The 23,959-nt window shown below is 40.2% G+C and overlaps 3 protein-coding genes across 3 annotated transcripts; 2 read left to right on the forward strand and 1 right to left on the reverse strand.

The window, feature by feature from the left end:
• The first annotated feature begins 5,170 nt into the window (after positions 1-5,170).
• On the forward strand, positions 5,171-23,285 carry LOC134184322 (uncharacterized). The gene is made up of 13 exons (XM_062651983.1): positions 5,171-5,381; positions 5,634-5,774; positions 5,839-6,288; positions 6,354-6,683; positions 9,954-10,094; positions 10,160-10,609; positions 10,684-11,013; positions 16,646-16,786; positions 16,852-17,301; positions 17,376-17,705; positions 22,089-22,667; positions 22,734-22,832; positions 22,896-23,285. Exons 2-13 carry the CDS (start codon positions 5,720-5,722, stop codon positions 23,087-23,089), a joined length of 3,549 nt encoding a protein of 1,182 aa, XP_062507967.1. The 5' UTR covers positions 5,171-5,381; positions 5,634-5,719; the 3' UTR covers positions 23,090-23,285.
• Positions 12,676-14,985, reverse strand: LOC134184329 (uncharacterized). Its single transcript, XM_062651995.1, has one exon. It carries the CDS (start codon positions 14,809-14,811, stop codon positions 12,712-12,714), a length of 2,100 nt encoding a protein of 699 aa, XP_062507979.1. The 5' UTR covers positions 14,812-14,985; the 3' UTR covers positions 12,676-12,711.
• LOC134183994 (uncharacterized) lies at positions 20,273-21,596 on the forward strand. Its single transcript, XM_062651593.1, has one exon. The coding sequence runs from the start codon at positions 20,273-20,275 to the stop codon at positions 21,554-21,556; it is 1,284 nt and encodes a 427-aa protein (XP_062507577.1). The 3' UTR covers positions 21,557-21,596.
• Positions 23,286-23,959: the final 674 nt, after the last annotated feature.

The raw sequence follows: 23,959 nt of genomic DNA on the forward strand, positions 1-23,959 counted from the left end.
AAAAATTTCTGAATCCGGATCTGTACATTGCGCTTTTGTGCTGGATGGGCAACGATGTACGCTTCCCATGCAGCGTTGTCGCCATTTTCATCACTATGGCATGAGCAAACTACGTTGCCACACTCACCTGCAAAAAATTCGGTGGCGGGAAAATGCTCTGCGTTCAAGGAAGTCGCGCTGAACGTAAGTGATCTGCTGCTCATGAAAGCTCAACTGTGGCGCACACTGAGAGTTGGCTGGGGGTTAACATTTGCATGCAGGTCTGAAACGTCATTAGCACGGATACTTTATTTTATTAAGTAACACACGTTATGAATTCAGTCGGTGTTAAAAGACTCTGAACACGTTACAAGGAGTGTTTTTACAAATACGCGCTAGCTAGGGTGCCCGCTCACGATCCACACAGGCACACCTACGCAAACTTGAAAACGTTTCACGATTTTAATTTCGAGTTGTGTCATAATGAAGCAGAACAAGCGAACATCTTAGGATGCACCACGTTCTATGACATACAGCCTTTGATCCAGGTACAAAGAGAAAGGCGCATCGCGTTCTTGGCAGTTTCTCTCCTCGTAGTTAACATTTCGGAAAAGCTAACGACAAGTGTGTTAAGTTCTTTATCCACACATTTACCATTGACAATCTTTAGATAGCTTGCTGTTGAACAACAAAGCGCTTTCTCGATCGTTTTTCAATTGCATGTGACCCAGAAATAGGTGGAGCATCACGATGGCATCTAACGTGAAACAAACGGTGGAGAGGTGCCGGACACCGTCGGCAACGCAGATCGTGCATCTATCTTTACACGGTAGCTGCAAGAGCTGGCTATAGAGTTGAGTACTAGCCTAGACCCATAGTGACAGACGATGCGCTGGTGGCAGTGTTTCTTCTACAGACATTCAACAACTGCATGTCAGATGTATGCATTGTTACACTGATAAGCTAGTCTACAACTTCGTGAATAGTAGATGTTTGTTCGGATGCCATCGCGATAGTGCGAGCTTTGTGCTCCACCAATTTTGGGTCTCGTGCAACTATGAAAAGATCGAGAAATCGCTTTATCGTTCAACAGCAAGCTATCTCAAACTGGTAATTGGATAAAAGTGTACATAAAGGCACGATTTTAAGTTTGCGTGGGTGTGTTTGCGCGTGCGTAGTGAATCGGGAGCAGGCACCGTAAAAAGAGTCTAGAGAGTTATCACTGACTGATTTCTTCATGGCATGCTATGAGAAATTCAGTCGGTGTTAAAATGAGTCTTATTAACAGCTACTTTGTTAAAAAGAGTCTTTTTAATTAGTTAATTAATTAATATAAGGCTTGATCTTCTGCTAACAAAATAACATCATTAGAGTTTAAGAAATAACTGTTACATGTAAATTTCATTTATTACGTTCCAAAATTTATCACTGGTTAATGATAGTAGAGTTTTAGCGGTCACCGTAGCAACAAGACACGCCTCCGCTGCGACGGTTATTGCGCGCTCGCTTTATTCGAACATGCAGGGAACGCAAGGCTACGTATCGCAGACATTGTGATTAGTCTTTTTTCTGTTCGTTCAAGTTCATTTTGACGCGTTTCGCTACCTCTTAGTGTTCAAATTTTGCTTGGAAAAGACGTCAAATACGCTGGTCAGACTAGCGGAGGTAAAAATCGATCCATCAGATTGTTGTGCCTCGTGTAACGAATCGTCGTGCCAAGTTTTTTGGTTCTACGCTTTAGTTTTGCCAACTTAATAGACGGAGAAGGCTCGTAATGGCGTCCATACTGTCTTCGCGCAACGGTCGAGTGCGCCGGAAGTTCTCGGCAAGTTGCAAGGTTGGTTGGAAACATGCAAGTGAGCTAGACGTAAGCTACAGACACTGTTTCTACACTTTAAGAGACGAATGGAGCTAGTCGTGTTGTAACGTCGCTTCTGACTAGGAGGAAAGGAATACCGGTGTATTGTAACAGCAGGGATACGCCCGGATATTGGGTAGCCTCGCAAGCCAGGCTCTTCCGCGCAGCCGCTGAGCTAACCGCACGTGAATCACACGAGGAGGAGGAGCTTTTACCGGAATTGCTCCAGCGCGAGAAGAGCCTGGTCGCTTTCGAGAACGTCATAGTGACGTGCGACCCCCGATCCGGTTTCATGGCTTTATAAAGCTAATTCGATTAGGTAAGCATGTAGGTATGAAAGTTGAGAACACGCGACATCGCTTCACGCACTTGCTTGTTTTGCACGAAGTACGTAGTTGACATCATCGTTCGCTTCTAGTACGTATGTAGACAGCTCAGCCATGTAATATTCTGCAGTGTCACGACTCCTTTTCAGCATTCAGTTTCGCCAACAGCACACCGCCGAATCTAGATGTGCAGCGCTGTAGTTTGAGAAATGAACTCATTGTACGCGGTTAGTGTATGTAGCAGTCAGAGTCCATGCATTGAAACAAGTCGTACGTAGTACACGTGCAACTACGAGTCAACTCTACACTTCCTGAACATGGTAGGTCCACTTCACTGCTGTTTTCCCATGCCTAGATGTTTCCAGTTCACCGTGAGGAGAGCCAATATCGTACAAAAGTGCTGCTTGATGAGTCGAAAGTACCGTCACATATGCTGCGTTAGCAATACACGCCAATCTGATCATGAAGTGGAGAGGTCAACAAGCTCTAGGCCACTGTTTTCATGAACCGTTGAGTGAAACTGGGCCAGCAGTTCTCACACCATTTCCCCCACAGACTATAGATGTCAGAGTAGACGCGCATGAGTGGTGAACAGTTCTACGTCGGTTTCAATTCGCGCAAACCTGCAGATGAGTTCAGTAGAAAGAAACATTGCTGGAGAGTGTAGGTTCGGTGGACCAGTCCCATATAGGCCATTCCTACGCTCGTTATTCACCAGCACTTTGTCCATCGACAGCTTCACTGGATTTCGTGTTCACGTGCTCTCCGCAGGGCTAGCTGTCTGCTTTATGTATCAGCGCAATTACATTAACGAGCTCTTTAGGAAATCGAATTAGCCTTATGCAAGCTATGAAACCGGATCGGGGTCGCACGTCACTATGACGTTCTCGAAAGCGACCAGGCTCTTCTCGCGCTGGAGCAATTTCGGTAAAAGCGCCTCCTCCTCGTGTGATTCACGTGCGGTTAGCTCAGCGACTGCGCGGAAGAGCCTGGCTTGCGAGGCTAGATATTGCGTACCTACACGTACGACCGTACCAAACTTCCAAGGAGAATATGTATACTTACTAGTTGTATGGTATCCGTAGGCGCCTCGCATTCGTGAGTAACACGTCCAACGGAGTTTTCAGACCGTCTACTGAAACGCCGAGTCTTAGCTAGACAATACGTATTTGTTGAAATCCTAGCTGTCATGGAAGTAAACATGCAAACTTCCTAGTAGTTTAGCTATATTACGTTTATAGGCCTGGTATGGGTAGTCGTCGTTTTGTGATCGTGATCAAGACAATAGAAATGTACAGTCTAGGTATGCACTCAGTTCCGTTGTAACGACAGTGGTATGGTATTTACTGACATAGAAATTGATATCGGCAAACATTGACTATCAACAGTGTTAGATGCAGCACAGTGTAGTAAAGGATTGATCATACTTACAATCATACTGTAAGTATGGGACGTGTGAATACTTGACTATAGGTGGCATTCAACTCCTGAAGGTGTTTCTTGGTTTTCAAGTACACACAGTCCCTAGCTACAATACAAAAGGATGGGACGACAGAACTTCATGAAGCATTTTCTTTGCCGTTTTGTCACTTGCACGAATCGTTCTTAGACTCACCTGTAGTCGGACACGGAAACGATTTTTAAGGTAGGTCCTATCATGAAATGTAGTCATGCGGAGGAGAAGTTTAAGATTTGTACACACACACACACACACACACACACACACACACACACACACACACACACACACACACACACACACACACACACACAGACACACACACACACACACACACACACACACACACACACACACACACACACACACACACATATACATATATATATATATATATATATATATATATATATATATACCAAAAGATCGATGGAGAGCCATATAGGACCACGCCCATTTCTGTTGTGCGACCCAGATTAGAAGCCTCGCTACGCTCGGCAATAATAGCTTTGCATTCTGTCTCACTTCTGATTAGCGGACAAACCTAGACAATGTGTAGCCTTGCCTGGTGAATAGGATGCCATTGCCAAATAGTTATAAACTTGAACATGAAGCTCCTCCTCAGCTTCAGTGGAAGAGCTGCAACTGTGAGCAGCGTCAGTTATAGCATTTTCGAATGCGACTTTTTGAGCATGTGCAAAGATATGAACTATAAAACGGGCGATATCACCCAGAAGCATGCAGTCAGTATTTTTTATGTTCCAGCATAAGTTACTCAGCTGCTAATTTTGATTGAAACAACTCGATGATGGTTGAACTGGCAAGTTTCGGGTAGGTAATAGATGTGGACTCAATTTCCTGATCTGAACACAAACTTTTCAGAATATTTGGTACGCCGTACTTACTATTCTTAGGATACTAGGTATGGCCATACCTATATCCGTGTACTCAATTTCCTGCTACTCCGGAAGTGCAGTGTTACTTAATGCACATCGATTTAAAGGTGAAGCCAAGAGTTTTCAATATTGTCACTTTGCAGACATAGCAATTGATGATGAAATGAAATTATAAAGGGAGGAGTTAATAGAAATCCGTTTTTTATAAAATCGGTGTGGGTAGGGAGTCAGGCCATGTATTAATTAATTATTAACACCGATTGAATTCCTCATAACACAAAGTCTAGCACCCGTGCCCGTACACAATGTACAATGCACATAGTATGACATACACGTACACAACGTACAGATTTTGCTTACAGTGCCTAATTTTAGTAGAATGAAGTCTAGCAGAGTTGCTGTTGCTGCTGCTGCCGGATCATTGGTCCTCAATCTCTGGAAATTCGCTAGTAATACGAAGTCTCTTGCGATCTATGTTTCCACTCATACCCCTCCAAAGTGTCCTTTTTCTTCTGAACTTGAGTCTTGACAATTTCGAATTCTGTTGCCAGTTGCCACGGCTGGGTTAATTTGGCCTTGACTAGACTGAATGAGTCTGACCTTTCCGCTAAGGACGAACTTTTCCTGTTTGAAGCCATCGATAGGGCAGAGATGAGTGCATCAATGCGTGCTAGTCTTGTACAAAGTACGGGTGACAACTCTAACGTTTGTTAATTCGTCTGCCTTTGTTTTGGGGTGAATCGGCTGTCTTCGCACGTTTGGACACTTGTTTAGGATATCCAGAATATCTACAGAAGAACCTCACGTAACGACCACCTCATATGGTAGAACGACCTCCTTCATACCACGGCCAGCTTCCTGGGGTACGAACTACAGTATGATTTCAGTACATTCTGTTCCAAACGAAAGCACAATTTCGATAGACTGCTCTGATTTTGACTCTTGATGTAGTAAATATTTCAAAGTAATTCATAGTTATATAAAGTTTGTCAAAATCTTAGCTTTCAGAACATTCAATGTTCTAGCGGAGATTTAGCAGACAAATTATCATTGGTAATGAAAGTAAGGACAGAGTAAATGTGTATTTTATTGCCTGTCTTGTATTGTGTTTCCAGTGGATTGCGTTTGGGGCAGTTGGAGTCTCTGTAGTGTTGAATGTGGAAATGGCACTAGAACTCGTCAGATTAGTCAAGCAGCTACAATGAGTGGTCAGATGTGTACTGGACCATCAACTGAGATCTGCATAGTCACATCTTGTATGATAGACTGTTATGGTGGAAGTCACACTTATTGTTTATGCAGAATGTTTATATGATGTAGGTAAGACAACCAATCTGTCTGCCTCTCTTGGAGCGACAGTGACCATGAGTTCAGTCTTCAGTTCTACCTTTGTTGCTACAAAAGCTATAGATGGCAATCCAAAAGATGTTGTTGGCCAGACACTCCTTGGTACTGATTGTGCTGCCACGAAAAACTCTGTGAATCCTTGGCTTCGAGTTGACTTGCAAAAGCAATATCTTGTGTCACGTGATCGAGCTATCTTTCTAGAAGAGAGAGGTGAAAATGTGTATGTCCATGTTGGTAACAACTTAGCAAACAATGGAAATGACAACTACAATTGTGGAAAGGCTCCCTATGACAGCTCTAATAGCCTGGCTGCAATATGGCGAGATGTTAGTTGCAGTCCACCAGTTTGGGGAAGATACATTAATTTACAGAGAATAGTGACAAATCAGGTTCTTCAAGTATGTGAGGTGGCTTTCAACTATGGTTAGATGATGTTGTGGTGTTGGTAGGTGTTGAATGAAGAGTAGAATGTCTTGTTGTTGTTGTAGAGTTGGAGATTGCTATTCTAGACAATGATACGCATATAGAGGGAACAAGAGTGGTAGTTGATGAGAATCAAGATTACTCTAATCCTATTGATTGTGGTGTCAGTCTTCATGTGACCAACTTTAATGCTCTCTTGCAATGGAAACACAACACAACCAATGATATACCATCTTCTAGTGGACAGAATGCTGGTGTATATCAAGTGTATGAGAATGGTGTACAGCGACTGTACATCAAGTTAGCTAGTGTTTTCGACAATGGACTCTATACATGTCAATATACTGCAGCTAATGGCTCTATAGTGTCAAAGTCATTTACACTGAGCGTTCGTGGTGAGATGCATACATATATAATACTGTATATATGATATTATATGTACATGTACTTATATCTATAACTATCTAGATTTAAATATACGCAAGTTCCATAGGAACTATAGCTGTTAACTACAACTACTCAACTTGTTCAAAACCATCCTGCATTATTCTAGTATCATGTAGCCAAACCTAGTGTGGAAAATACGGAATTATTTTGGCTGGAACAAACTGAGCCTTGGTAGAACATTCATTTATGGATGGTGATTTTGAAACTTCACACTATCATTTACTTTTAGATGTGGACGTTCTGTCCCAACATGTCCAAAAGTGGTGTAGTATTTGATTGGACAAAACATGTTTGGAGGGATATTGTCCACAATATGTGACTGCTATTTTCTACACTGCAAACCCTGTTCTTCCCTCATACTTTTGGCAAGAAAGGGTATGGGGAAGTGCTTTGATGTAGCTGTTCTCTCGCTCTTATTATCACAGACCATTACAATGGGGTAAAGAGATGTCTAACTGGTCTCTGGTGGGCTATTGTTCACTTGAAAATGTGCATGTCACATGTAATGTGTTTTACCAATTCGCAAACAGAGGCAATACATTCATAGATTGCACTTGTCTGGAAAAAGGACAAGTAGATGTTGCTCTAAAACTGCTGTTAGCAAAGTGTGATCAACATATAACTCAACATGTACAGGAGCAATCACGTACATCACCGGATGTATATGAGAGTGGCAGAACAACTACATCACTGGAATTTCCCTCGACCCAATATGAGGGCAGGGAAGGGTCTGGCTATGCAAGACTAGCATTAGACTGCCAAAGATAAAACTGACGATAGGTCATGCAGAGAAATGCTACTCGTTGATGAACACTTTCTTGCCCTAATCTTCAGTGTTTTCACACTTTGAGCACACCAAGTTCCAAAAGTTTCTACAACCAAGGAATACAAGAGAGCGCTACAATGTCGTGCAATTTTTTATTCTCACCACTGATTGTCGCTGAGCCTGCATGGTTGGAGACATGACGTGAGACTGTGTGTGTGTGTGTGTGTGTGTGTGTGTGTGTGTGTGTGTGTGTGTGTGTGTGTGTGTGTGTGTGTGTGTGTGTGTGTGTAGTAAGAGTGATGAAACGAGTTGCATATACAGTAGATTGATCAAGGTAAACTGGTTTTCCATGGGCAAACTCAAGACTGTATACATTGCCTCGCCTGTTAGTAGAATGAGAAAACACGTTTGTTCGGATCAGTTTCAGTGCTTTCATTCATTAACAGTGAATATACGATGAACTCTTGTGGTGACACGGTTAGGCTGACATTTGGGTGAATGTCCGTAACCATGACCACACATGTGGAGCTGAAATTGATTTGAGTCTTGCTTGACCCATGAAGTTGGAAGTGGCTATGAGATATTCTTGTAGTGAAGCATCAAGAACAAGCTGGATAGTGTGCTGTGTGGCTGTTTGTAAATCACACTACTTTTCTGGTGGAAGAACAGATAGCAAGAAGTCATGAGATTGAATTTTCCCAGAAAAAGCTACACTTGTTCAAGATTACCTTTGAGACATTGGAATGAACTTGCGCGATCAGCACAACTTATAGAAGTAGACTGAAGTAAACATAGACGTAAGAGTTGGATTAGCAAGTAATTTGTTTATGATCTGGCAAGTGTACACACACACACACACACACACACACACACACACACACACACACACACACACACACACACACACACACACACACACACACACACACACACACACACACACACACACACACACACACACACACACACACACACACACACACACACACACACACACACACTTACTGGGAGTGCAGATATTTCTGCTACATGCAAATACCAAAAGTTGTTTCTGTAATTATATCCTTCCTTGATCAGTTTCAGGTACCATGCCTTGAGCTGTGGAAATAATTCCTTGTGGACAAAATGACATGACAGTTTGAAGGATATAATCTGGCATACTGTCTAGACTGACGAGTAAAACAGAATGCAGAATGTATATTGTTGAATATAGAGAATATAGAAGGAGTTTATGGATCTGATCTGATCTAAAGTAGAAAAGATATTTTCTGGAGAGGAACATCATACAAACGTTTAATATGAAAACACTAGTTATTATATTGATATTATATGAGTACTTCAAGCAAGGCAGATGCAATACCATGGTGCTATTGAAACCTAGTTCAGATCTTTGCCTGCAATGGAAATATATCTACTAAATAGAGAAGCCAGTCTGGCTGTTTGTCCGTTTGAGGTAAAAGACAATTAGGACGAACTGACCAGCTCAATTAAAAATATATCGCATTACTTGTACATGATGATATAATTAGAAGAGATTTTTGGAATATCAGTTTGTACAGTTGAAGCAAGGTTCACAAACTTCACAATTACACTATATGGAATGTAGTCATATATTCTTATAAAACATTAGATTTGTGACATTTTAATTTGACTGCATGATTCAGCAGATTAGACTACTGTCTGAGATGAAATGTTGGCGGGGAATTTACTTTGGCAGATTGCCAGATTTTTCAGTGAGTGCTAATGTAAAATTCACCATTTAATAATTTGGTCACTGAGATGGGATATGTTAATATCATCTCCCACGTGGTTCAGGCATCTAATGGCAATGTGGCAGTACGTCATGCTGATGACCACAAGATGGCATCCTGCTTGTCATCTGTTGTGCATATACCCTGTATAGCAAGGTGGTTAAACATGAGAATTATTCCATGAAGCTATCGTTGGAAATCAGTAAGCAATGGAAATCTAAGGCTTCGAAATGCATGCTGTCATCACAAACTCCTTCATGACGCGGACACTTACTTATTCACTAGTGGATGGGGAATATCATACGTCTGGCGTTATCTAACAACGATGTCCAACCGCCAAATAAAGTTTGCCAATATGGTTTTCCGTCAATTTCTTAGCAAACCGTCAAAATATATTCCTGCCAATGTTTCATCTTATATGGTATGCTAAGACGTACTTGAAATGTGTATGACTATGTTTTACTATTACACATGTACACTACAACGAACTTACGTGAAAACGTGTTGATAAAGCTCAATATCTTTTGTAAATAATGGCAAATTCTTATGTAATGTTGCCATTTGCATTTATGTTTCTGTAGAACAAATGACACTTGTACAATACTTGAATATCTATAATTTGTTAAAACTTAGAAACATTGGTAATTAATAAGAGCACTAAATGTGTGCATTCTATTGACTGTCTACTATTGTGTTTTCAGTGGATTGCGTTTGGGGTAGTTGGACTCCATGTAGTGTTGAATGTGGAAATGGCACTAGAGCTCGTCAGATTAGTCAAGCGGCTACAATGAGTGGTCAGAATTGTACAGGACCATCAACTGAGATCTGCATAGTCACATCTTGTATGATAGATTGTTATGGTGGAAGTCACACTTGTTGCTTTATAGACGATGTTTATGTGATGTAGGTATGGCAAGTAATCTGTCTGCCTCTCTTGGAGCGACAGTAACCATGAGTTCAATCTTCAGTTCTACCTTTGTTGCTACAAAGGCTATAGATGGCAATCCAAAAGATGTTGTTGGTCAGACACTTGTTGGTACTGATTGCGCTGCCACGAAAAACTCTGTGAATCCTTGGCTTCGAGTTGACTTGCGAAAGCAATACCTTGTGTCACGAGTTCGAGCTATCTTTCTAGAAGAGAGAGGTGAAAATGTGTATGTTCATGTTGGTAACAGCTTAACAAACGATGGGAATGACAACTACAATTGTGGAAAGGCTCCCTATGACAGTTCTAATAGCTTGGCTGCAATATGGCGAGATGTTAGTTGCAGTCCACCGGTTTGGGGAAGATACATTAATTTACAGAGAATAGTGACAAATCAGGTTCTTCAAGTATGTGAGGTGGCTTTCAACTATGGTTAGATGATGTTGTGGTGTAGGTAGATGTTGAATGAAGAGTAGAAAGTCTTGTTGTTGTTGTTGTTGTTGTAGAGTTGGAGATTGCTATTCTAGACAATGATACGCATATAGAGGGAACAAGAGTGGTAGTTGATGAGAATCAAGATTACTCTAATCCTATTGATTGTGGTGTCAGTCTTCATGTGACCAACTTCAATGCTCTCTTGCAATGGAAACACAACACAACCAATGATATAGCATCTTCTAGTGGACAGAATGCTGGTGTATATCAAGTGTATGAGAATGGTGTACAGCGACTGTACATCAAGTTAGCTAGTGTTTTCGACAATGGACTCTATACATGTCAATATACTGCAGCTAATGGCTCTATAATGTCAAAGTCATTTACACTGATTGTTCGTGGTGAGACACATACATATATAGTACTGTATATATGATTTTATATATTCGTGTACATATATCTATAACTATCTAGATTTAGATATTATTAATTGAATTTGATATTACACAAGCTCCATAGGGACTTGCTGTTAACTACAACTACTCAACTTATTCAAACCATCGTGGCAAACCCAGTGTGGAAAATAGGGAATTGTTTTGGCTGGGACAAACTGAGCCTTGGTTGGACATTCATTTATGTATTGTAATTTTGAAACTTTACACTATCATTTACGTGTAGACATGACGTACTGTCCCAACACTTTCAACACTGGCGTAGTATTTGATTGGACAAACAACACACTTGGTTGGACATTTGTCCGATGTCTGACCTCTATTTTTTACATTGCAAACCCTTTCCTTCGCTCATACTTCTAGGAAGAAAGGGTCTGTGGAAGTGCTTCGATGTAGTTGTTCTCTTGCTCTTTTTATCACAAAGCATTCCAATGGGGTAAACAGATATCTAACTGGTCTCTTGTGGGTTATCAATAGTTATTGTTTACTTGACAATGTTCATGTCACATGATGTGCTGTGTTTTATTAATTCGCAAGCAGAGGCAATACATTCATAGTTTGCACTTGTCTGGATATAGGACAAGTAGATGTTGCTCTAAAACTGCTATTAGCAAGTGTCAATATCAGGGCACGGAAGGGTTTGGCTATGTGAGACCAACATTATACAGCCAAAGACAAACTGACAATAGGTCATGCAGAGAAATGCTACTCATTGCTGAACACTTTCTTGCTCTAATCTTCAGTGTTTTCACGCTTTGAGCACACCAAATTCCAAAAGTTTCTACAACCAAGGAATACAAGAGAGTGCTACAATGTTGTGCAAATTTTAATTCTCACCACCGATTGCCACTGAGCCTGCATGGTTGGAGAAATGACTTGAGACTGTGTGTGTGTATAAGAGTGATGAAACGAGTTGCATATATATATATATATATATATATATATATATATATATATATATATATATATATATATATATATATATATATATATATATATATATACAGTAGATAGATTAAGGTAAACTGGTTTTGCAAGGCAAACTCGAGATTGTATACATTGCCTCGCCTTTTAATAGAATGAGAAAAACATGTTTGTTCGGATCGGTTCCAGTGCTTTCATTTATTGACAGTGAACATACCGTCAACTCTTGTTGTGACAATGTTAGACTGACATTTGGGTGATTGTCCGTAATCACAATCACAAATGTGGAGCTGAAATTGATTTGAGTCTTGCTTGACCCCTGAAGTTGGAAGTTGCTGTGAGATATTCCTATCGTGAAGCATGAAGAACAAGCTGGATAGTGTGCTGTGTGCATTGCTGTTTGTAAATCACACTACTTTTCCGATGAAAGAACAGATAGCTAGTAGTCATGAGATTTAATTTCCCCAGAAAAAGCCACACTTGTTCAAGATTACCTTTGAGACATTGGAATGAACTTGCCCCATCAGCACAACTTATAAAAGTAGACTGAATTAAACATAGACATAAGAGTTGGATTAGCAAGTAATTGGTTTATAATCTGGCAAGTATATATATACTATGTATATATATATATATATATATATATATATATATATATATATATATATATATATATATATTTTTTTTTTTTTATATATATATATTTATTTATTTCTTACACACCTACTCACATACAGGGAAGTCCCAACTAAGGACTTCAGCTACTTCCGCAAGTATGCGGCTAGATATCATTCTAGCGTTATAAATCCATAATCTAACAGAAAGCTGCTCTAGCAAATTCTTTAAAGCCTTCCAGAAGGGAACAGCTAACACAGCACATACTTTTGAGGATATAGACTTCAAAGTCTCTAGACTGTCTGGTGACCAAAGGCCAAGTGTTTCAACTACCAACGGATAAAATGTACCACCAGTCAAAGATACTCTTGCATGGTGACGATCATCCTTGCCCATTTCTGCTGCTTCTGCAACAACTCCTGATGTTTCAGCAACTCGAGCAATGTAAGATGGTTGCAACGTGTTTCTTACAGTGATGTCAAAATATCCAGGCCGTCCATTCAAGAAATTCGGATGGAAGACATCACCTGGGCGGCATTTGGATTGACCCGAGCTTCTCTGTTCTTTCACAACTTGTTTGGAATCAATGAGGAGTGATTGCCAAATAGACTCACATAAAGCATTATGTCGATTCAGACGATGTGGACCATGACCACACCCAACAAGATGATCTCCATATGGGTCAAGTGGATGACCACATATACATCTGATGCTGTTTGGTGGGAACGGAAACACAGGTAGACCCAACCAGTATCTTGCTGCTACAACAAACTCATGGGGTGACATGGTGAGGCCTAAGTTACGGTTTGGAGTTGCCCGCAACCATGCACCAGTATGAGGAGATGATAATGTCTTCAAGCGAGCCCTATCTCTGAGACTCACTGAATTGAGTAGGTTGGAAAATGAGATGTCATCTAGTTGAATTTGAATCTGATGTTGTGTAGCTGTCACCAAATCTAATGAAGGTGAATCCTTTCTTGAAAGTAGGTTATGCACGATTCCTCGTGCTTCGTCTTCTCCAGGCAAGGGTTTGATCAAAGTGAGAAGAGAAGGATGGTTACGTTTCAGTAAGCAATTAACTAACTTTCGATTTGAGTTACAGCTGCCAAGAAAAGCGGAAGGTGAAGTAGATAAGGCCTCCCGGATACCCATACCTCCTTTTCCAATTGGCAATACTGCTTGTGACCATGCAAAGTCAGAAATTGAAGATCTTGTGATACGGCTGAGAGATCGGCGTAACCCTTCATCGAAAATAGACAATGTGCTCGTAGCAACCCCAGGTCTCACAGATCGTAGCAAATGGTTGATTTTACATATGGACAGGCAACTTCTCAACAACTGAAGTTCCACTTGTGGATTTTCAAGATCAGAGAGATGAGATTGGGTATTTGCTACTTGATCGACTCGCTTCTTGAAACAATTAGTGAAGAAATCCGATGAACCAAACACAGGAGAACCAAGCAATTCCATTCCATCTGACAACCGGTGTACTTCTGGTGGAAATTCTGGATGTGTTCGATCTCCTGAAGGCCAAAACACTTCACACTTTGATAAATTGACATGAAGGCCCAGGGAAGGACCTTTCTCTATGATGAAGTTTATTAACTTTGAGACAGATTTCCGTGTGCCAGCAAAAGTACCATCGTCAAGGTACCACAAATTTAGGTCTAAGCCAGGCACTTCTCCAACTTCATCCATTAGTTCTAGGACGACTAAGGAGAACAGCAGTGGTCCCAGTGGATCGCCTTGTTGGACTCCTGCTGTAGATGTAAGGTGATGATAGCCAAAGCGCAACTCAGCAGCACAGTGATAGCACCACTGTACCCAAGCTACCAATTCAGGAAATTCACTGCCAAGTCTCTTCAGGAATGAATTGCGATGGCATTCATTGAACGCATTCTTCATGTCCAGTTTGAAACAGCACAGGTCATGTCTAGCACTGTTCTCTTCAATGTATGACCTTAGAGAATGAACACTTGCCTCTAAACCTCCTCGTATTCCAACACCTACCTGACCATATGGTAAGAAGACGTCCGGTAAGCGAGGTTTTATAGCAGAACAGCAAAGACGGCTAGCCAAACGACGCAACACTTCCCCAACAGCAATGGGCCGAATGCCGCCAGCCTTCTTTTGGAGAGCAGTCAAAGGGGCACCAGACAGGAAGGGAGAAATGTTGCGATCAAGTTTTCCAGACAACAAGAGACACATCAATCGTGTTAGGTTTTCTAAACAGGACTGCGCTTCTGGAACATTGCAACCTCGTATAGCATCAATTAAGTGTTGTGCTCGAAGATGAGAATAACCGGGACTTGAGCCATTGGGAAATGCTTCCAATGCAGAAATAACCTCCTGAGAGTCCACAACTAGTGAAGGTGGGACTTCCTCTAGCCAAGCAGGAAGATCGTATATATATATATATATATATATATATATATATATATATATATATATATGTATGTATAGTAGCCAAGACTCCTTAGTTGTGTAGGCAAGGTTGATTGAAGCCATGAGTGGCCAGGAATCATGAATGAGATATCAGTTCCAAGCACATGCTTGAATCAAAATGACGAAACATGTGTTCATCACATCACTTAATATTTGGCAGGGAGTGTAGATATTTTTGCCGCATGCAATACCAAAAGTTGTTTCTGTGATTATATCCTTCCTTCATCAGTTTTGGTACCACGTCTTAAGCTGTGGAAATAGTTCCTTGTGGACGAAATGACATGACAGTTTGAAGGATATTATCTTGCATGCCGTCCACTCTGACAAGTAAAAAAGAACGGAGAATATATGGTGTTCAATACAGAGAATATAGAATGAGTTTATGGATATGATCTGATCTAAATTAGAAAAGATATTTTCTGGAGAGGAACATCATACAAACGTTTAATATGAAAACACTAGCTTATATTGATATTATATGAGGACTTCAAGGTAGGTGCAATACCATGGTGCTATTGAAACCTATTTCAGATCTTTGTCTGCAATGGAAATATATCCACTAAATAGAGAAGCCAGTCTGGGTGTTGTCCGTTTGAGGTAAAAGACAATTAGGACGGACTGACCAGCTCAATTAAAAATATATCGCATTATTTGTACATGATTATATAATTAGAAGAGATTTTTGGAATATCAGTTTGTACAGTTGAACAAGGTTCACAAAACCTCACAATTACACTATGTGGAATGTAGTCATATATTCTTATAATAACATTAGACATGTGACATTTTAATTTGACTGCATGATTCAGCAGATTTGACTATCGTCTGAGATGAATTGTTGGCGGGGAATTTATTTTGGTGAATTGCCAGATTTTTCAGTGGGTGCTAATATAGAATTCGTCATTAATTTGGTCACTGAGATGGGATATGTTGACATCATCTCCCACGTTGTTCAGGCATCTAATGGCGATGTGGCAGTACGTCATGCGAATGAGACGACAAGATGGCATCCTGCTTGCCATCTGTTGTGCATACCCTGTATAGCAAGGAGGTTAAACATGAGAATTATTCTGTGAAGCTATCGTTGGAAATCAGTAAGCAATGGAAATTTGAGGACTTTGAATGCATGCTGTCAATCGCAAACTCCTCCATGACGGGGGGGCAGTTACTTATTAACTAGTGGGTGGGGAATATCATACATCTCTAGCATTATCTAGCAACTATGTCCAACCGCCAAATAAAGTTCGCCAAATTACTTTTCCCTCAATTTCTTAGCAAACTGCCAAATATATTCCCGCCATTGTTTCATTTTATATGATATGCTAAGATGTACTTGAAATACGTGTGACTATGTTTTGCTATTACACATGTACAGTACAACAAACTTACATGAAAACGTGTTGATAAAGCTCAATATCTTTTGTAAATAATAACAAATTCTTATGTAATGTTGCCATTTGCATTTATGTTTCTGTAGAACAAATGATACTTGTACAATACTTGAATATCTATAATTTTTTAAAACTTAGAAACATTGCTAATTAATAAGAGCACTAAATGTGTGAATTCTATTGACTGTCTACTATTGTGTTTCCAGTGGATTGCGTTTGGGGTAGTTGGACTCCATGTAGTGTTGAATGTGGAAATGGCACTAGAACTCGTCAGATTAGTCAAGCGGCTACAATGAGTGGTCAGAATTGTACAGGACCATCAACTGAGATCTGCATAGTCACATCTTGTATGATAGATTGTTATGGTGGAAGTCACACTAGTTGCTTTATGGACAATGTTTATGTGATGTAGGTATGACAACCAATCTGTCTGCCTCTCTTGGAGCGACAGTGACCATAAGTTCAGTCTTCAGTTCTACCTTTGTTGCTACAAAGGCTATAGATGGCAATCCAAAAGATGTTGTTGGTCAGACACTTGTTGGTACTGATTGTGCTGCCACAAAACACTCTGTGAATCCTTGGCTTCGAGTTGACTTGCAAAAGCAATACCTTGTGTCACGAGTTCGAGCTATCTTTCTAGAAGAGAGAGGTGAAAATGTGTATGTTCATGTTGGTAACAGCTTAACAAACAATGGGAATGACAACTACAATTGTGGATTGGCTCCATATGACAGCTCTAATAGCTTGGCTGCAATATGGCGAGATGTTAATTGCAGTCCACCGGTTTGGGGAAGATACATTAATTTACAGAGAATAGTGACAAATCAGGTTCTTCAAGTATGTGAGGTGGCTTTCAACTATGGTTAGATGATGTTGTGGTGTAGGTAGATGTTGAATGAAGAGTAGAAAGTCTTGTTGTTGTTGTTGTTGTTGTAGAGTTGGAGATTGCTATTCTAGACAATGATACGCATATAGAGGGAACAAGAGTGGTAGTTGATGAGAATCAAGATTACTCTAATCCTATTGATTGTGGTGTCAGTCTTCATGTGACCAACTTCAATGCTCTCTTGCAATGGAAACACAACACAACCAATGATATAGCATCTTCTAGTGGACAGAATGCTGGTGTATATCAAGTGTATGAGAATGGTGTACAGCGACTGTACATCAAGTTAGCTAGTGTTTTCGACAATGGACTCTATACATGTCAATATACTGCAACTGATGGCTCTATAATGTCAAAGTCATTTACACTGAGCGTTCGTGGTGAGACACATACATATATAATACTGTATATATGATATTATATGTACATGTGCTTATGTCTATAACTATCTAGATTTAGATATTATTAATGGAATATTGCTATTACACAGGTTCCTTAGGGTCTATAGCTGTTAACTACAACTACTCAACTGCTTCAAAACCATCCTGGCATTATACTAGTCTCACGTAGCCAACCCAGTGTGGAAAATAGGGAATTGTTTTGGCTGGGACAAACTGAGCCTTGGTTGGACATTCATTTATGGATGGTGATTTTGAAACTTTACACTATCATTTACGCGTAGACATGACGTTCTGTCCCAACGCTTCCAACACTGGCGTAGTATTTGATTGGAAAAACAACCATTTGGCTGGATATTGTCGGATGTCTGACCACTGTTTTTCACACGGCAAAACCTTTTCTTCCCTCATGCTTTTAGCAAGAAAGGGTCTGTGGAAGTTGCTTCGATGTAGCTGTTCTCTTGCTCTTTTTATCACAAAGCATTCCAATGGGGTAAGAGATGTCTAACTGGTCTCTTGTGGGTTATCAATAGTTATGGTTCACTTGACAATGTGCATGTCACATGATGTATCTTGTATTACGGATTCACAAGCAGAGGCAATACGTTGATAGTTTGCACTTGTCTGGATATAGGACAAGTAGCTGTTGCTCTAAAACTGCTATTGGCAAAGTGTGAGCAACATGTAGCTCAACATGTACAGAAGCTATCACGTACATCACCGGATGTTATATGCGAGTGACAAAACAACTACATCACTGGAATTTCCCCCACCCAATATTAGGGCAGGGAAAGGTCTGGCTATGCGAAACTAGACAAACTGACAATAGGTCATGCAGATTTGTGTTCGCTTTACCAATAGAAATGCTACTCGATTACTTATTACTAAACACTTTCTTACTCTAATCTTCAGTGTTTTCATACTTTGAGCACACCCAATTCCGAAACTTTCTACAACCAAGGAATACAAGGGAGAAGTACAAAAGCTGATGTCATCATTTTGTCGTACAAATTTCAATCTCGCCACGGATTGCCGCTGAGCCTGCATGGTTGGAGGAATGACTTGGGACTGTGTGTGTCTAAGAGTGATGGAACGAGTTGCATGTACAGTAGATAGATCAATGTAAATTGGTTTTCCATGGGCAAAATCAAGATTGCAAAAAATTTCCTCCCCTGTTAGTAGAACAAGAAGTTCCAGTGTTATTCATGGAACAGCTGTAGCGGACACTACAAGTTACCTACATGTTACTAATTAGATTAGAACCTTGTGATTTGTGTGAGATGCTTGTTCGGCGTTGTATTTGAATTTATTTCAATATAGTAAGAGTTTTAAGGTCGCCGCTACATTGATGACCCTGACGTCAAGAACGTTATTTCTTGGCAACCAAAGAACACGCGGTGTCGCTCAAGCTGCCAGCCTTCTAGACTTCTGAACCAGAGGTTTGGTTCCCACAAGCTGAAGCCCAGTTCCAACTTCGCAAGGTGTCACAGCTGATGCAACCAAATTCTTCTTCGTGCTGGCGGCTATAGCACGCGGAGCGTGACTTTATTAGGTTAGTCACATATATAGGGGTTAGACTAACCCAATAAAGTCACGTTTCGCGTGCGGTTCAGTTAATTAACAATTTATGTACAAAAGTGGATCACACAACACCAAGTTGGTATCAACATGTTTACAGTGTCGGATGACTGTAAGCTGTGAGTTTGTTTGCTGTTACGGTAACTGTTCTGAAGTGAAAGACAAATTGCGTATGAATTTATTGAAACAGATCTGCTGTTGATGACATTACTGCATTGTTAGTTCGTAACAATGTCTAGAAGAGTTTGTAAATTTTATAAAAATATTAAAATTTATGTTGCATGTTTTACATGTATGTACAACTAAGTAACATAATCTAATTGTTGTGGGTAGTTGCACAGTTACATGATTAGCTCATGTATCGTTTGTTTAGTTAGGTAATCACGTTTTTTTAAATTTAGAGTGGGTAAGGCGTGTTATATTCTTGGGTGCGTCAAATGTGTTGTATCTGTTGATTTCTCTTACTCTTCAGACGTCGTCTGGTCAGTCAGATTTGTGTGTACGTATTTTGTATGCATATGTAGCAACTTTCCAAAAAAATGGCGTACTGCTGGTTGCATGAGCTTCATTACTAATTGTAGTCAAATTATAATTACGATTCTTCTGACCAAACACTTGCTTGCAATGTCGAACAATTTAGTTCTTGCGATTGCTACCGACAACAGGAATCTCATTTACCTGGTGGCAACACCATTTTCTCTCACGTGAGCTATTGCGTAGAAGGTTCACTTGTCCGAATGAAATGTTGACAGAAAGTTCTTCGAATCTGTCCGTTTACTTCAACCGTGACCGTTACCATGTTGCATACTATATATATATATAGATATATAGATATATAGATATATATACATTATAGTATATATATATATATATATATGTATGTATGTATGTATGTATGTATGTATGTATGTATGTATAATATATATATATATATATATATATATATATATATATATATATATATTATATATATGAGTAACCTTGAGGATCCACAAGTTGAATTGCATTTGCTACGGAGCTGTCAGAGTATCTGTAAAATCAATCATTTGTTACGTACTGTGACTCCTGCTTTGTTGACAGACCAATTACGCCGTTTCGATGTCGGCTTACGTCGATCTTTGGAAATCATCTGTCGATCCTCCATTACAGACACAGCATGGTTGCAGGCTACACTACCTGTACGACTTGGGGGTCTCGGTTTGAGAGAAGCAGTCAAGTCTGCACCAGCTGCATACGTGGGGAGTTGTAATTCCACAAAATTGTTAGTCCAAGATTTCCTTAGGAAAGCTTGTAATTCTCTGGCCTCAACAAACGTACACGTTCCGACTTCACTGCTATTGGAAGAATCTGAAAGTTATCTTCAGAGTTGTTCCTTTCTGAAAAACGAACACAGTCATTTGCTTCTAGATTTCAACAACTCGACTCAACGACAAATTCAATCAAAACTCGATGCTGATTTATTCAATTGTTTATTGAACAATGCCAGCTTGAGAGACAGAGCTCGTTTAAATTCCATCAGTACACCCCATGCGGGAGCGTGGTTGAGGGCAATACCAAACCCTAATCTCGGCCTTTCCATGCTTTCTCATGAGTTTGTCATTTCTATACGGCTCTGGTTAGGGATTAAGATGTTTCCCTCTCCTCCAACTTCGATCCTGTGCACTTGTCGTCAACACATCGATCCTTTTGGAGATCACCTCATCAGCTGTGGTACAGGTCCAGAACGCACCAGAAGACACAACGCATTGGCAGAAGTCATTTTCCAGGCGTTATTAGTTGAGAATAAAGACGTGGTAAAGGAAGTGAGATGCAGTGGTAGTGACGAAAGTCGTCCAGGTGATGTTTTTCATCCTGACTTTTTAGAGGGCAAACCAGCTTATTTCGACATAACAGTCAGAAACTCATTGCAGCCATTGTACGTGACAAAAGCAGCAGTAAGGGCTGGGGCAGCAGCTGAAGCAGGTGAAGAACAGAAGGACACACGTCACGAAGCAAACGTTCTGGCAACAGGTGGTCTTTTTTACCCCTTGGTATTGGAAACATTGGGTTTCTGGTCTCCGTTCAGCATTAAAACGTTAAAAGCTATTGCATCTAAAACTTCAGCTGTCAGCGGAATTCGATTCCATCAAGCTTTCCAGAATTTGACGCAACAACTTTCGGTACAGTTGTGGAAATACAATGCAAGGATGTTGTTCAGAAGAATTCAACTTGAAGTACAGGACATTGATAGTTGGGATATACCCACCGTAGCGTAGTGTAGAATTTGGTAGTTAGTTCTGTTTAAATGTAAAAGTAAAAATATATATATATATATATATATATATATATATACATATATATATATATATATATATATTGATTAGCACTTATCATATATTATACCTTACAAACAAAAATATCTTAATACAAAAAAAAAAAAAAAAAAAAAAAAAAAAAAAATATATATATATATATATATGTATATTAAATCTTAATAAATATATATTTATATAAACCCACCTACGTGGGTATCTTGCACACGTTATTCAAAAAATCATGTCTGTACAGTCTAAAGCCAGTCTATGCCATATCATTTTGGCGTTATATAGCCAGAGTTTCACCGACAGTTGTTCTTGTATGTTGCTGACTGCCTGGCTGACTGTCAAATTTCTTTTGAAAGATAGACGTCGTGCGATGGTCTTCAATACTTCCAAACTGTGTGGTGACACATATATATTTACGCCATAATAGGATGCATGTATGGTTGTACTGTTTGTTGTGTCATTGCTGTAATGTCAATTTTATTAGAGGCTACAAGTGGTTTATCGGGATGGGGCAGCACACAATTGCCTACTAGGACTTCTACGTTTGTGTCAACTGCAACTCGATCTACATCAGTGACTGTAACTGTTTCATGGCCAAACACTGTTACAGTCAACACCCAACTGTCCTCCACAACTTCTACGCTCGCGTCATCGAAGGACGCTACAAGAGGGGCAACCCGTATGTCAACAAAACCCACTGTTCGAGCTAACGACGCTTTTTCTACACCGATTGCCTCAACAATTTTGTCTGTTTTGCCTCGTGATTATACAAAGGCGATGGTCACGAAAACTTCATTGACGTCACAAATTCACACAACACAAATTTCTAGCTCCAGCAATTCCAGACAAGCAACAACTCGTGAGGCAACGACACTAATGACAACAGACTTGGATACAATAGCTCATGAAACAAAATCGAGTTCTTCGAACCATACATTATACGCATCAGTTGCTGCTCCAATTGGAGTTATTGTTGTAATTGCGTCTATAATCTCGGTATTTATCGTCCGGCGAAGAAGAGCAGGAAAGTCGGATTTCAAAACAGTTCGATCACATGTGGCAGGTTGCTTTGGCCTTTACGTACAATATATAGAAATATCGTATGCAAACAGTATTTCTACAATTTCAGGCGCTAAAAGTGGGTCAGCAGATGACGCAGATTTTCGCGGTACAGCAACTTTCCCTGCAAATAGGCGACATGAAAAGAGCAACAATTTGTGCGATGGAAGTACTTTCGATATCGCAAATTGGAGCTGCTTAAGGTGTATATATGATACCTGCTGTTGTTTAGAAACATCAGACGATCTGCAGTTGAATCCACTCTATAGCGACATGGCGTTGCAACATCGGATGACTAAAAATTTCTTAACGGCTGCGTCTCATAAAGATTCTAGAGGTGACATGATGACTATACTTTATCAATCAGCAGATCAGGGAGAGAAAACTGCGGCACGTGAGTCAGAGAACGTCATCTACAACATGTGACAGATGGCATGCTGCATGCGATAGCATTTGTATACCAGGTACGGTGTTATGATTTCTACGTATGTTAATTACCGTGTAAGCATTGTGCACAGTCAACAATATTATTCTGATCTTGTAACAATACCCATTTAATTAATAATGGTAATAAGTTTAGGCACCAGATTTGTGTGCTTACTTGGACTGCCACAACACGATTTCTTTCACCAACCGTGCCATTATTATTACTACGCGTCTCTAATCCGTTCTAAGTTTCTGACGTCAGTTCTGTAATTTTAGGATAATTTATGAGAGCATGCGAAACTAAGTGTACGAGGCCTTCTTCGGTCGCGCATCAAGGCCTGGGTGCGAGGCTTGCACGAAATTGATTAAAAGTTTGAGAGAAATACCAGAGAAATAGGTTATGAAGGCCTGCATGGTTACGAGGCTATGGTAAGCAATAGAGCCGTACGGCTCTGGTAAGCAAGTGGTACCGCAGGGACTAGGTACCGAATACGGGACTATTTGTATCGAATACGGGACTATTTGTATCGAATACGGGACTATTTGTACCGCATACGGGACCGTCTTAGCGTTGCACCTCGAAATTCAGGACCAGAAAGCGCGCGCAGCGTGCGAACTCTATTTGTTACCGTTGTTACCTTTAGCTAACGAAATGGTTTACTATTCCTGAAATCAGAGTTTAGTGTAGGTACTACATCGTCGCAAATGAAATGAAATTAGCTGAACGAACACACGAAGGCTCTCTAGTAAGGGTCAGAGCCGTATAGACGGCTCTGTAGAGGCTGCTGCACTTTCGACATTACGTACAAATGGATGGTGCATATCTTTGAGTAAGCACTGGTTGCTTGCAAGTACTGCATGCACTCTATA

This window comes from Corticium candelabrum, chromosome 9 (assembly GCF_963422355.1).
Source record: "Corticium candelabrum chromosome 9, ooCorCand1.1, whole genome shotgun sequence".
Classification (NCBI taxonomy): domain Eukaryota; kingdom Metazoa; phylum Porifera; class Homoscleromorpha; order Homosclerophorida; family Plakinidae; genus Corticium; species Corticium candelabrum.